At 46.0% G+C, this 15904-nt stretch overlaps 1 protein-coding gene across 7 annotated transcripts in view; it reads left to right on the top strand.

Annotated features, from left to right (window-relative positions):
• LOC129704135 (prominin-1-A-like) overlaps window positions 1–15904 on the top strand; it is a 72499-nt gene that overhangs the window by 40530 nt on the left and 16065 nt on the right. For all 7 annotated transcript variants that reach the window (XM_055647042.1, XM_055647046.1, XM_055647045.1 and 4 more), the window contains exons 10-16: window positions 446–509; window positions 4792–4951; window positions 7145–7297; window positions 9561–9684; window positions 11042–11130; window positions 12821–12905; window positions 14891–15037. In XM_055647042.1, coding sequence (XP_055503017.1) covers window positions 446–509; window positions 4792–4951; window positions 7145–7297; window positions 9561–9684; window positions 11042–11130; window positions 12821–12905; window positions 14891–15037 — 822 coding nt within the window. The remainder of the gene's footprint in view (window positions 1–445; window positions 510–4791; window positions 4952–7144; window positions 7298–9560; window positions 9685–11041; window positions 11131–12820; window positions 12906–14890; window positions 15038–15904) is intronic.

The following is a 15904-nucleotide window of genomic DNA, read 5'->3' on the forward strand; positions in this document are numbered from 1 at the left end:
CGCAGTCACGGGGAGAACGTGCAAACTCCATGCAGACAGCACCTGTAGTCAGGATCGAACCCGGGTCTCTGGCACCCGTGAGGCAGCCGCCCACTAAAGATCCAACATGTTGTCAGTCCATTCCAACACTTTGTGTTTTGCTTAAGATTCCAGCATCTGCAGTTCCTTGTCTCTCTCTCTCTTACCTGTAGTATAGATTGGAGCATAAAACCACAATTTAGAACTTGCTGCATGGTTCCCAGGAAGCACTTACTGCTAATTATACTCATGTACTTCATCACAGTAACATTTATTGTTATCTTTCATGTTCATTGCCAATAACTCAAAGGTCCGTCGTTATGTTTCTCATAGTACATCAGTGATCAATCATTAACCGCTGACTTGCCAATGTTCAGATTCAACCCACGCTCGCAATCCTAACCTGTGTTTATTGTTTTTGCTCAAGGGCTACATATCGTTTAATGACACACCAGCCAGGGTAACCAACCAGTCAACGAACATCGTGTCAGGTGAGAACTAGCTTGTGTTACATTTATGGTACATGTAACATGTGTCCAGCCCAGGGGCAGTTGTTGTGTGTGGGTCCATGCAGTTGTGGGATGTATCAGAGTTACAGTCTAGGGCAAAGATCCTAGAGGAGCAAGATCGACCACTCCTTCGAAATTCAATGGGCTGACGCGTAGTACGTGACAGAACGTCACGGCCGCCATGTTTCAATGCGACACGCGACTTCCGGTATGCCACCCGCTGTGATCCAAAGCAAAGATTATAGAGCTCCGCTATAATCTTTGATCCAAAGCAAAGATCCTCGAGTATCTTGTAGCGGGAACAGCCCCCTCCTTTGCGTAGTTTCCCTTGCATTGTATTGCTTTAACACACACTGCACAAAATTAAATTTAACGTATACATATATATATTTATATGAATGTGTGTCTGTGTGTGAGAGGCAAGTTAGAGATAGTCAAGTTTATTCTCATGGATCAGAAGCAACTTTGATTTAAATAATCACTATTAATTTATTTGTCTTGTAAGATGATATACATAAACCATAAAGGCAATTATATATATAATTATATAGTAATAATATATATATGCATATATATATTTATACACACATATATATACACATACATATATACACACATACATATATACACATACATACATACGTATACACATACATATGCACACATACAAATACACACATACATATGGATACATACACACATATAAACATATATATACATACATATATACACACATATACATATACATGCATATATACACATACATGCATATATATACACATACATATATATTTATACATATGATTAACATGTAGAGGAACCAACGAGAGAGCAGGCTATTTTAGACTGGGTATTGAGTAATGAGGAAGGGTTCGTTAGCAATCTTGTTGTACGTGCCCCCTTCGGCAAGAGTGACCATAATATGGTTGAGTTCTTCATTAGGCAGGCAGTGACTAGTGGGGTACCGCAAGGCTCAGTGCTGGGACCCCAGCTATTTACAATATATATTAATGATCTGGATGAGGGAATTGAAGGCAATATCTCCACGTTTGCGGATGACACTAAGCTGGGGGGCAGTGTTAGCTGTGAGGAGGATGCTAGGAGACTGCAAGGTGACTTGGATAGGCTGGGTGAGTGGGCAAATGTTTGGCAGATGCAGTATAATGTGGATAAATGTGAGGTTATCCATTTTGGTGGCAAAAACAGGAAAGCAGACTATTATCTAAATGGCGGCCGACTAGGGAAAGGGGAGATGCAGCGAGACCTGGGTGTCATGGTACACCAATCATTGAAAGTAGGCATGCAGGTGCAGCAGGCAGTGAAGAAAGTGAATGGTATGTTAGCTTTCATAGCAAAAGGATTTGAGTATAGGAGCAGGGAGGTTCTACTGCAGTTGTACAGGGTCTTGGTGAGACCACACCTGGAGTATTGCGCACAGTTTTGCTCTCCAAATCTGAGGAAGGACATTATTGCCATAGAGGGAGTGCAGAGAAGGTTCACCAGACTGATTCCTGGGATGTCAGGACTGTCTTATGAAGAAAGACTGGATAGACTTGGTTTATACTCTCTAGAATTTAGAAGATTGAGAGGGGATCTTATAGAAACTTACAAAATTCTTAAGGGGTTGGACAGACTAGATGCAGGAAGATTGCTCCCGATGTTGGGGAAGTCCAGGACAAGGGGTCACAGCTTAAGGATAAGGGGGAAATCCTTTAAAACCGAGATGAGAAGAACCTTTTTCACACAGAGTGGTGAATCTCTGGAACTCTCTGCCGCAGAGGGTAGTCGAGGCCAGTTCATTGGCTATATTTAAGAGGGAGTTAGATGTGGCCCTTGTGGCTAAGGGGACCAGAGGGTATGGAGAGAAGGCAGGTACGGGATACTGAGTTGGATGATCAGCCATGATCATATTGAATGGCGGTGCAGGCTCGAAGGGACGAATGGCCTACTCCTGCACCTAATTTCTATGTTTCTATTATTTTCCAACGATCAATAGATTTACGATCAGTTCCTGTGGATTGGAGGATAGCTAATGCTATCCCACTTTTCAAGAAAGGAGCGAGAGAGAAAACGGGGAATTACAGACCAGTTAGCCTGACTTTGGTGGTGTGAAAGATGCTGGAGTCAATTATTAAAGATGTAATAATGGGGCATTTGGATAGCAGTAAAAGGATTAGTCCAAGTCAACATGGATTTATGATTTTACAATGCATTTAAGCCTCTCCCATTTTTATGAGATGAATTCCTGGAATATGTAGGAAGTTTATTGTAACCTAGTGCTACTTGCCTGAACAATGGATGATATATCACTTAAATGCAATTGTTTTCAGTTGTGTGGAGACCTGTATATTGAAAATGCGTTATGCCTCTAATATGTCAATTTACCTTAAATGTAGAAGAGCTTATTAAAATCTTCTTACAAAGACCATTAAGTATTTTCTATCTATCCTCTTTTGGACCCAAGGCATAGCAGAGCTGCCAACTCTCACGAAGAGGTAAGGGAGGGAGAGATGGAAGGGAGGGAGTGAGGGAAGGGAGGGAGATCGCGAAGAGAGGGGGGGAGAGAGAGAGAGAGAGAGAGAGAGAGAGAGAGAGAGAGAGAGAGAGAAGAGAGGGGAGCGAGAGATCGAGAGGAGGGGAGAGAGAGATCGAGAGAAGAGAGGGAGAAGGGGGGAGAGGGAGAAGGGGGAGGGAGAAGGGGAAAGGGGGGACAGGGAGAAGGGGGACAGGGACAAGGGGGACAGGGAGAAGGGGGAGAGGGAGAGTGGAACGATAGCACATTATAACGCGCAGCCGTCCCATTCCGACCAAAGATTATAGAGCAGAGCTCCACTAGTATCTTTGATTGCGGCCGCCGCCACCGAACCCCCCGACCCACGATTGCACCCAAAGATGATAGAGCAGAGTTATATAATATTTGATTGCACCCTTCTTCACGGCGGGCTTGTGATCTTTGCTTGTGATGTCTTGTATGTATGTGAGTGCTGTTTGCTATGTCCCTATGTTCGAGGAATATAATGGGTAACAGCCGCCCATTCTCGGACTTGAATCTGAGCTCGAAAAATCTCCTGGTCACTGGACCTAATGTGTCCGCGGGCCATATTGTGGAGACTAATCCCTTACAAAATAAAACCAAAAACGTACAGAAGTGTTACAATTGTCTTTATTATTGTGGTGAGTAAAGAACTATTAAAAATAAGTCTAATAACTTTCTAATGTACCGACAAACCCAGTTTCCCAATGGCCGTTGATTGGAGAACAGAAAATAACATTTCCACGACAGAATATCGACTGAAAATAATAAAAATATTTTCTCACCTTTCTTTTTTATTGGGGAACCTAAAGAATGACAGGTTGGGTCGTTTAGATTTACGATTAGAATACTTGATAGCAGAGCAGTGAGATTAAATTTAGATAAGGGCGCCATGACAGTGAGGGGGGAGCTCAATAAATGCCTCGAAAAATGGCGTCGACGATCACACACGTCATACTACGCGTTTTTCGAGGAGTGGTCTATCTTGCTCCTCTAGGATCTTTGGTCTAGGGTGCATTAGTGTTGCAGGGAGGGGTGTATCAGTGTTACAGTGTATGGTGCATCAATGTTACATTGAGCGATGCATCAGTGTTACAGTGTAGGAGTGTATCAGTGTTACAGTGTTTTTTTTTCTCGTTTTCTTTCTCTTTTCTGGCTGGATAAAAATTCATTGAATTGTACAGAAATCTTGACAGGAAAACGTTCCAACCATTATGCAATGCTCCCAGCGTTGGAAGCAATCCTGGGCCACAGATCTGCACACTCCTTGGCCACTGGGCCTGTGATCGCCAAGCCTTTCATTTCTCCTTTGTTATTTACTATCACTCCTGCATTGTCTTCGAAGTAGTCTTTCCTCCAGTATGCTTTCCGCTGCTGTATCACAACTGCAGGGTGCACCTTTTGCCTGAGCTCTGGTTTGCTCTTCTTCACGGTTGCCATTACAGTGTAGGGTGTATCAGTGTTACAGTGTAGGGTGTATTTATTACATCATGGGGTGTATCAGTGAGGGGTGTATTTATCAGTGAGGGGTGTATCAGTGTTATGTGGGGTGTAGCAGTGTTACAGTGAGGGGTGTATCATTGTTAGTGTGGGGTGTGAATTGTATCAGAGTGTTACAGAGTTTGCCTTTCAATGAATTCTTTATCATTCCTCTACCTGGCTATTAGCTCATGATTACTCTGAAAAATCACATCCTTTGGATAAATCTTGATTTTTTTTAATGTTTTGTAGAAGCGAAGGAGAGCGTAAAGGACATTAAAGCTCAGATAGAAAACATCAAACGGGAGTTTCCATTATTAAACTCGGTAAATTCAATCACTTCTGAGATCGACTCCATCAATAACTCAATAAATCAAAACAGGCCAAAGATCCAGGAGGCAGATAAATACAGGTGAGGCAAAGAGCAGAGACAAACTACACCCCACACCCCTCACTAACACTGATACACCCTTCACTGTTACACTGATACACCCCTCACTGTAACCAGGCGTGGAAATCGCTATCAAAACATGGGGGGGGTACAATTTCTTAGCGGCCATGTGCATGTGCACACACACACACACACGCCCGTGCGCACACACACACACACACACACGCACGAACGTGCATGCGCACACAAACACACACACACACACACGCATGACACGCGCATGCGCACACAAACATACACACACACACACCCACACACACACACACACACACACACACTCACACACACACACACACACACACACACACACACACACACACACACACGCAAGCGCGCGGCTTTGGAGGCTTCGTCCGTGTTGTGGACGGCAACATCAGGAGCTCGCAGGTCCCTGGTTGGTGACCAACTACGAACTCCAGCTTCGTCCACCCCGGATCGGCCCATTCACGGGGCTTTTCATCGCTCGGCGCGGCTTAAAATCAGCCGGCGGAGGCTTCATCATCGGGAGCCTCGATCGCTTCAATGCAGCAGTTTAATTTTAAGCCGTGCCAGGCAATGAAAGCCCCCACAAATGGGCCGATACAGCCCTTAGAAAGCGTTTGATACCCGCTTGAATTTTTCAAAAGCTACAATGTGATAAATAACACAAACAAATAAAACTGAAGCAAATAAAGGCAAACAGAAGAACCAACCTTGGAAGGAAGAGAGAGAGAGAGAGAGATGGGATTGAAGGTAGGCATGCAGGTGCAGCAGGCAGTAAAGAAAGCAAATGGTATGTTAGCTTTCATTGCAAAAGGATTTGCGTATAGGAGCAGGGAGGTTCTACTGCAGTTGTACAGGGTCTTCGTGAGACCACACCTGGAGTATTGCGTACAGTTTTGGTCTCCAAATCTGAGGAAGGACATTATTGCTTTAGAGAGAGTGCAGAGACGGTTCACCAGACTGATTCCTGGGATGTCAGGACTGTCTTATGAAGAAAGGCTGGATAGACTTGGTTTATACTCTCTAGAATTTAGGAGATTGAGAGGGGATCTTATAGAAACTTACAAAATTCTTAAGGGATTGGACAGGCTAGATGCAGGAAGATTGTTCCCGATGTTAGGGGAGTCCAGGACAAGGGGTCACAGCTTAAGGATAAGGGGGAAATCCTTTAAAACCGAGATGAGAAGAACTTTTTTTCACACAGAGAGTGGTGAATCTCTGGAACTCTCTGCCACAGAGGGTAGTTGAGGCCAGTTCATTGGTTATATTTAAGAGGGAGTTAGATGTGGCCCTTGTGGCTAAGGGGATCAGGGGGTATGGAGAGAAGGCAGGTACGGGATACTGAGTTGGATGATCAGCCATGATCATATTGAATGGCGGTGCAGGCTCGAAGGGGCGAATGGCCTACTCCTGCACCTAATTTCTATGTTTCTATGTTTCTATACTAAATAATGTGAGTGACCGAATGAGGGTCTTACCTGCAAGCCAGCCAGGAAACCCATTTGATCGGATTCCTTAATCACCTGACCCGTTTAAAACCGATACCTGTTTAAATCTTTCCCATCCACCAATACATCCAATTACTTCAAATGGTAAATGTACCCACATCAGACAGCTTTGGAAGGTCAAAACACAATTGGTGGCACAACATGTTAATACGATGTTAATAGAGACATTTAACAAGCGCTTTACAGTGACACCCCCACTGTCTCGCGGAACGGAGATTTTAATCATTTTTTTTTAACCGAATTTCAAAATTCGGATTACAAACCATAGGGGGAATTGTCCACCACCTCTCAAAACATGGGAGGGACGTGTCCCTCCGCCCCTCCCCCCTCCCAGGATTTCTGCCCATGACTGTAACACTGATACACCCCTCACTGTGGGGATCATGACAGATGTCTCCTCGTGGCGAACCCCAGAAACGACGACACGATGCACTCTGTGACGCGTAGGGTGACCAACTCTGTCAACATGTTGGACAACGACAGAAGCCAACAGCGAGCTGTACGTCGCCTGACACACGAGCAAACGAACACCCATCACTGTAACACTGATACACCCATCACTGTAACACTGATACACCCATCACTGTAACACTGATACACCCATCACTGTAACACTGATACACCCTACACATTCAGTAACTGTGCTGTTAATTCCATATTTCAGATGGATCGTCTGCATTGTGCTGTCGTGTATCATTCTCCTGATAGTTGTGTGTAATTATTCCGGCCTGCTGATGGGAACAGCGTTCCTCAATTCCCACGTGAGCCCCACCCAACGGAGCTCCTCCTCCCACTGTGGGGGCAACTTCCTCATGGCGTAAGGCAAAAGAATCTTTCCCTTTACATTTTACATTGCGGCGGTAGTGACCTGCTCTAATTTAGAGTTACAGCATGGAAACAGGCCCTTCGGCCCACCGAGTTCACGCCAACCACCAATCATCCTGTACACTAGTTCTACCCTACACTCTAGGGACAATTCACAGAAGCCAATTAACCTACAAACCCGCATGTCTTTGAAATGTCGTAGGAAACCAGAGCACCCGGAGAAAACCCACGTGGTCATAGGGAGAACGGGCAAACTCCTTACAGACAGCACCGGTGGTCAGGATCGAACCTGGGTCTCTGGCGATGTATGGCAGCAGCTCTACGAGCGTGGAAACAGGCCCTTTGGCCCAACTTGCCCACACCAACCAACATGTCCCATTTACACTCGTCCCACCTGCCTGCATTTGACCCTAAACAATGCAGGCTCTAAACAATATCCCTCTAAACAAATCGTGTCCGTGTACCTGTCTAAATGTTTCTTAAATGTTAGATCGTACCTGCCTCAACTACCTCCCCACTGGCAACTTGTTCCATATACCTACCACCCTGAGTGAAAATATTGGTCGCTCATGAACCTATTGTCTTTCTCCCCTCACCTTAAACCTATGTCTGCTGATTATCGATTTCCCCTGCTCTGGGTAAAAGACTGTGCATTCATTCTATGTGTTCCTCTCATGATTTTGCACACCTCTGTAAGATCACCCTTCATCCTCCTGTGCTTCAAGGAATAGAGTCCTAACCTGCTCAACCTTTCCCTACTCAGGCCCTCGAGTCCTGGCAACATCCTCGTAAATCTTCTCTGTACCCTTTCAAGCTTGACACCATCTTTCCTGTAACAGGGTGATCAGATATTGGGAGACAACCCAATATCCTGGGCCCAGTCACGTGATAAACAGCCAGCTAATTAAGAAAAAGATTTAAAACGCAAAGTGCTGGAGTAACTTAGCAGGTAACTCAGTGACTGAAGACTGAAGAAGGGTCCCGACCCAAAACATCGCCTGACCATTTCTTCCACCTGTAGCTTCCCATCTAGGTCACATGGACGTGGAAATGTTTTGCTGTTCCTTCAGCATTGTTCAGTTCAAATCCTGGTCATGTCGCCTTGTCCTACACCGCCCAGATCTACACCGCGCTGTCCTTCCGGGATTACGTCCGTGCCTGCGCTGTCCACGGGCTCCCTGGAGGATATTCAGGGGGGGGGGGGGGGGGGGGGGGGTGAAATGTATCCTCAATAAGGATGGGAAAACAGTGATTTAATATTTAAGAATATTTGTTCATTTTGTCTTATGGTGGTGGGTTTGTTTGTATTTTTGTCTATATTTTTCTAAATTGATTTATATTATTTTTGGTAAAAGACAAAACAAAACAAAAATATCACCGTCCTTCCCTACACCACCTTGTCCAACATCCCCCCTGTCCTGCATCCTGTGGGAGACAGGAACAAAATGGTGACCTTGCCAGTGACTCCCATGTCCCAGTAAGTTTGAATGAAAATGGAGAAGCCACGACTCTTTGTTCGAATCCCAGAGCCTCAGAGCAACACAGCACGGAAACAGGCCCTTCGGTCCACCGTGTCCATGCCGATCAAGCTGGCTTTCTGGGCTGTCACCATTTGCTTGTATTTAGCCCCTAGTCCTCTAAACCCTTCCCATCCATATTTCTTCCCAATTAACCATATAACCATATAACAATTGCAGCACGGAAACAGGCCATCTCGGCCCTACAAGTCCGTGCCGAACAACTTTTTTTCCCCTTAGTCCCACCTGCCTGCACTCATACCATAACCCTCCATTCCCTTCTCATCCATATGCCTATCCAATTTATTTTTAAATGATACAATGAACCTGCCTCCACCACTTCCACTGGAAGCTCATTCCACACCGCTACCACTCTCTGAGTAAAGAAGTTCCCCCTCATATAACCCCTAAACTTCTGTCCCTTAATTCTGAAGTCATGTCCTCTTGTTTGAATCTTCCCTATTCTCAAAGGGAAAAGCTTGTCCACGTCAACTCTGTCTATCCCTCTCATCATTTTAAAGACCTCTATCAAGTCCCCCCTTAACCTTCTGCGCTCCAGAGAATAAAGACCTAACTTATTCAACCTATCTCTGTAACTTAGTTGTTGAAACCCAGGCAACATTCTAGTAAATCTCCTCTGTACTCTCTCTAATTGTCAAAAGTCATAATTGTATCCTCTTCTTTAGCTTCCTTGCTCACGGAGTTTCCCCTCACCTGCTCCCATTTCTGTTCCCACAGGGGAGTGGGCTTTAGCTTCATCTTCTCCTGGCTGCTGATACTTCTTGTGTTCATCATGTTCCTCGTGGGCGGAAATGTCTACTCGCTGGTGTGCAAGCCCTGGTACAACAATGAATTGCTGCAGGTAAGATCCTCCCAGGAATGATTGGGTTAACATATGATGAGCGTTTGACGGCACTAGGGTAGGGTTTAGAGGAAGGAGAAGGGACCTCATTGAAACTCTCTGAATAGTGAAAGGCCTGGAGTAACCACTGGAGGGAGAGTCTAGGACCAGAGGCCATAGCCTCAGAATAAAAGGATGTAACTTTAGAAAGATGAGAAGGAATTTCTTTAGTCAGAGGGTGGTGAATCTGTGGAATACATTGATGTGGAGGCCTAGTTAATTGATATTTTTAAGGCAGAGATTGATAGATTTTTGAGGAGGGTTGGATTGTGTGATGGTCTGGGTTGGATCCACAACTCTCTGCAATGTTTGACAGAATGAAGAAGGGTCTGGACCTGAAACATCGCCCATTCTTCTCTCCAGTGATGCTGCCTGTCCTGCTGAGCTACTCCAGCCTTTTGTGTCTATCTTTGGGTTAAACCAGCAGCTGCAGTTCCTCCTTACACATCTCTGCAATGTTTTGCGGTCTATAAAGTATTTTGGAAAAATGTTCTGTCAGCTCCACCTTTCCACTTTACTCATAATGTTAAACCACAGTATTAATCCTCCCCTCAGCCGCCTCCTGGTCAGATTTTGTATGATGGTCTCTTGGTTATATGTCACTGCCCAAGTAAAAGGTCACATTATTTTCTCACCGGGCCGCATATCTGGATAGTACTGTGCTCTGCCACAAGATGGCAGTGTTCACGTTTCATTGAATCTGCGATCCAGTGGGACTGAATCCAGAATGCGAGGACTTTGAACTCGACAGACAGAAACAAGCCAACCATGTTCATTTGAGGGCGGCACAGGGGGCATAGCGATAGAGCACCAGTGTCCTGAATTCGATCCTGACTACAAGTGCTGGCTGTACGGAGTTTGTACGTTCTCTCTGTGACCGCGTTTTCTCCGGGTGCTCCGGTTACCTCCCACGCTCCAAAGACGTGCAGGTTTGTAGTTTCATTGGCTCTGGTAAAATTGTAAATTGGCCCTAGTGTGCTGGACAGTGCTGGTGTGCAGGGATCGCTGGCTGGCTCGGACTTGATGGGCCGATGGGCCTGTTTCCACGCTGTATCTCTAATGTTTAAAATTCTAATTTGCTCTCTACTCCAAAAATATACAGGGGAGTTGGGGGTTGTTGAGATCTGTGTCAACCACAGAATAGCCCAATCACTCTCCACACAATTGTATCATCAGAACTTAAGAGGGATAATGGGCCAAATGCAGGCAGGTGTGATTAGTATAGATGGGGCATGTCAGTCTGTGTGGGCAAGTTGTGCTGAAGGGCCTGTTTCCATGCTGCATGACTATGACTCCATGACTAATCATTGCATTACAGGCAATTAAAACCTCTGGACTGATGGACAAAATCAACTTAGAAGAGACCCTTGGACTGCAAAGTAATCTTAACATCAGCAATGCGTACCGGTCAGTATTTTTTAATTCTTACAAGATTTTGTTTTTGTTTTTAATTTTTAACATAATTTTTCACTTTCAGTTTAAACATTTCAGAATATATTCCACACCCCGTTACCTTTCTTGTTTTTGCACCCCCCTAATGTACTCATGTACTTTTGTAGTTTTTAGAGATACAGCGTGGAAATAGGCCCTTCGCACCACCGAGTCCACACTGAGCATCGATCACCCGTTCACACTAGTTCTATGTTTTCCCACTTGCTCAACCATTCCCTACACACTAGGAGCCATTTACAGAGAGGTGATTGACTTACAAACCCACACATCATTGGGATGTGGGAGGAAACCGGAGCTCTCGGAGGCAGCACACGTGGTCACAAGGAGAACATGCAAACTCCACACAGACAGCATCCAAAGGTTTCTTCTGGGTGCTCCGCTTTCCTCCCACATCCCCAAGATGTGCGGGGTTGCAGTTTAATTGTTCCCTCGGTAAGTTGCTCCTGGTTTGTAGGATATAGCACTGGTGTGGTTGTATGAATCATGGTCGGCGTGGACTCTGGGGGCTGAAGGGTTTGGTTCCACGCTGTATCTCAAAAAAGTACAATGAAACATGAGAAAATCAGGAGGTGCAATATCAAGAAAGTAAACAGAGTGCAGAATAAGTGAAATAGTGTCCAGACCAGAAACGTCGCCAATCCATGTCCTCCATAGATGCTGCCTGACTTCTGACTCAATGAGGGGAAACTTCAGCCATGATCTCCTGAGCTTAGGTGGGGCTGTCACACAGTGAGTGGTCCATTGTCATCCTGGCCCAACACCTTCACACTTGCCATAACGAACCTTTCTGTCCTGGGCTTCCTACATTGCCAGAGTGAGACCATACACAAATTGGAGGAACAGCCACCTCATATACAGTAGCTTACAACCCAGTGATATGAACATTAATTCCATAATTTTAAGTAACTTCTACTTACACTTACACCCGCACTCCCCTCCCCCCTTCCTCCACCTGAATCATTTAAACCAGTTCAACAGAACACCAAATTGTTTGCCTCTTGTGATCACTCCTACCCTAACCAACAATGGGCGACCAGGCATCGCCCTGACGAGGTCAATTGTGGCCGGCCCTGATTAATCCCGGTCCTTTCTTGCAAGCAGCTCCCTCCACCCTCTACTTTCAGTCCGAAGAAGGGTCCCGACCCAAAACATCACCCATCCTTTTTCACCAGAGACACTGCCCGACCTGCTGAGTTACTCCAGCGCTTTGGGTCTATTTTTGGTATAAACCGGCATCTGCAGTTTTTTGTTTCTACATCCGGTCTTTTATGAGGGACCCTGGGGGTTATAACAACCATGGGCAACCACTCTTTGTTCTCCGGCCACCATTCCCAGACATTGCTCCCTCTCTGGGATCAGGGAATCCCCAATTCACGGGAACAAGGAGAGCCCATTCAGCCCATCTGGGCTGGTCCCTGCCTCTCAGCGGGATCATATGACCTGGTCACGTGATAGAAAGGCTGGGGGAGGGTCAAGTAAATGGCCAAAGCTGGAAATAGTGGGAATGTGAGCGGACTCTCGGGGGGGGGGGGGGGGGGGGGGGGGGGGGGGTGGTATGGGGCGGGAGAGTCCACCCTGGGTGGAAGCATTTCATTGTCCGTGGACTTGTGACCTTTCACACGCCAAACTCCTTGTCTGTACATAGTGATTGTCAGAACAACACATCAGCTTGGAAAGCCCTCAACCTGGATCAGAACTTTAATCTGGATGAGAATCTAAACATCAGCCAGGTATGTATGGAGTCTTTTTTTTTTGATTGATTGTATTGATTAAAAGATATATAATTGAACGGGTCCTTCTGCCCACCGAGACCACGCTGAACAGCGATCACCCAATCACACTAGTTCAATATCATCCCACTTTCTTGTCCACTCCCTGCACACTAAGAGCAATTTACTAGAGGGCCAAATAACCTACAAACCCACACGTCTTTGGGATTGGCAGATGTGTCAGTTTAGTTTAGAGATGCAGCATGGAAACAGCCCCTTTGACCCACCGAGTCCATGCCGACCATCGATCGTCACCTGTTCACACTAACACTAAGTGTTATCCCACTTTTGCATTTACTCCCTACACACTAGGGGCAATTTACAGAGGCCAATTAGCCTGCACATCTTTGGGATATGGGAGGAAACCAGAGCACTTGGAGGAAACCCACGCAGTCACAGGGAGAACATGCAAACTCCACGCAGACAGCACCCGAGGTCAGGATCGAACCCAAGTCTCTGGTGCTGCGAGGCAGTGGCTCTACCAGCTGTGTCACTGTGCCGCCCTTAAATGATGATGGTGACTGAGGTTGGGGGTGAGACGAAAGAGTGCAGATGGCAGAATTTGCAAAGGATGAGAGGGGTGGTGAGTGAAATGTGGATGCAGGGATAGTGGGTAGAAGGGAAGAAGGGAAGCATGCAGCAAAAAAGATGGCATCCAAGTGCCAGACATGGATCTACAATCATGCATTACAATCACTCCACTCTTTTAAACCTCTACTCTACAGCCTTTTCCGCTGACTGGATAGCACGCAACAAAAACATTTTTCCCTGTACCTCGGTACATGTGACACAAAACAAGGGAGGGGTGGGTGTCGAATGGATTGTGCGGGTAGATGAGCAGAAAGGAACTGGGTGATGGGCTGGGTGGGGGGGTTGAAGTGAAAGGTGCGCATTGGGTGGGGGTGGGGTGGGGTGGGTTGTAGGACCTGTTGAGGCAGGTAATATGACAATATTGAAAAGACACTTGGACAGTTAATGGTTAGGAAAGGTTTAGAGGGATGTGGGCCAAACGCGGGTAACTGGGACAGGATTAGATGGGGCATCTTCGTCGGCATAGACGTGCTGGGCCGAAGAGGCTTGTTTCTGTGCTGGATTACTTTGACTACAGGTTTAAAGGGATATGTGCCAAACGCGTGCAGGTGGGGCTTGCAGAGATAGGGCATCTTGGTTGGCATGGATGTGTTTGGTATGCGAATGGTATGTTAGCTTTCATTGCAAAAGGATTTGAGTATAGGAGCAGGGAGGTTCTACTGCAGTTGTACAGGGTCTTGGAGAGACCACACCTGGAGTATTGCGTACAGTTTTGGTCTCCAAATCTGAGGAAGGACATTATTGCCATAGAGGGAGTGCAGAGACGGTTCACCAGACTGATTCCTGGGATGTCAGGACTGTCTTATGAAGAAAGACTGGATAGACTTGGTTTATACTCTCTAGAATTTAGGAAATTGAGAGGGGATCTTATAGAAACTTACAAAATTCTTAAGGGGTTGGACAGGCTAGATGCAGGAAGATTGTTCCCGATGTTAGGGAAGTCCAGGACAAGGGGTCACAGCTTAAGGATAAGGGGGAAATCCTTTAAAACCGAGATGAGAAGAACTTTTTTCACACAGAGAGTGGTGAATCTCTGGAACTCTCTGCCACAGAGGGTAGTTGAGGCCAGTTCATTGGCTATATTTAAGAGGGAGTTAGATGTGGCCCTTGTGGCTAAGGGGATCAGGGGGTATGGAGAGAAGGCAGGTACGGGATACTGAGTTGGATGATCAGCCATGATCATATTGAATGGCGGTGCAGGCTCGAAGGGCCGAATGGCCTACTCCTGCACCTAATTTCTATGTTTCTATGTTTGGCCTATTTCCATGCTGTATGACTAATTATAACTAGTAACTTTGTTCTTCGATTGTTCATTCTTATTGAGGTTCAGTAAATTAATTTCCTTTTTTTTCCAGTACAAAAGGGATATTTATGTCCAGTTTGAAAAGCTGTCTGTTGATTTATCGGATATTACGTTGCTGGATAACGAGGGCAAGAGTATTATGAAGGATGCCTTAAACACTGGCGTTAAAGATTTAAACTTTACCAGTTTCTCCCAACAGGTAATTCACTCTCTCGTACATTTACACAATGAACTGCAGCCGCTCGTTTTCAAAAACGACACAAAGTGCTAGAGTAACTAGAGGCACCATCTCAGGGGACCATGAATAGATGATGTGTTCAAGAAGGGACTGCAGATGCTGGTGAATCGAGGGTACACAAAAATGCTGGAGAAACTCAGCGGGTGCAGCAGCATCTATGGAGCGAAGGAAATAGGCAACGTTTCGGGCCGAAACCCTTCTTCAGACTGATGGGTGGTGGCGGGGAGAAGGAAGGAAAAAGGACAAGGAGGAGCCCGAGGAGTGGGGGATGGAAGGAGACAGGCCGAGGGCTGAGGAAGGGGAGGAGACAGCAAGGGCTAACAAAATTGGGTGAATTCAATGTTCATGCCCGCAGGATGCTGACTCCCCAAGCGGAATATGAGGTGCTGTTCCTCCAATTTCCGGTGTTGCTCACTCTGGCCATGGAGGAGACCCAGGACAGAGAGGTCGGACGGGGAATGGGAGGGGGAGTTGAAGTGCTGAGCCACCGGGAGGTCAGGTAGAATAGATGATGGTTCGTGTCGGGACCCTTTTTCTTCTTCAGACTGAAGAAGGGTATATGCCCACTATTGCCCACATGCCCACTATTTATTACAATATTTATTACAGTACTTATGCCCACTGGTATCAGCATACATGGGGAGGTGAGAGTTAGCACCAGGACTTGCTGGAGATTTTCTCTCACTGAATGTGGTGTATACTGGTCTGGGCAATAGGGAGAGATTGAATAGACTGGGTCTCTATTCCTTGGAGCGCAGGAGGATGAGGGGTGATCTTATAAAGGTGTATAAAACCATGAGGGGAATAGATCGGGTAGATGCACAGAAT

This window comes from Leucoraja erinacea, chromosome 15 (genome assembly GCF_028641065.1).
Source record: "Leucoraja erinacea ecotype New England chromosome 15, Leri_hhj_1, whole genome shotgun sequence".
NCBI lineage: Eukaryota > Metazoa > Chordata > Chondrichthyes > Rajiformes > Rajidae > Leucoraja > Leucoraja erinaceus.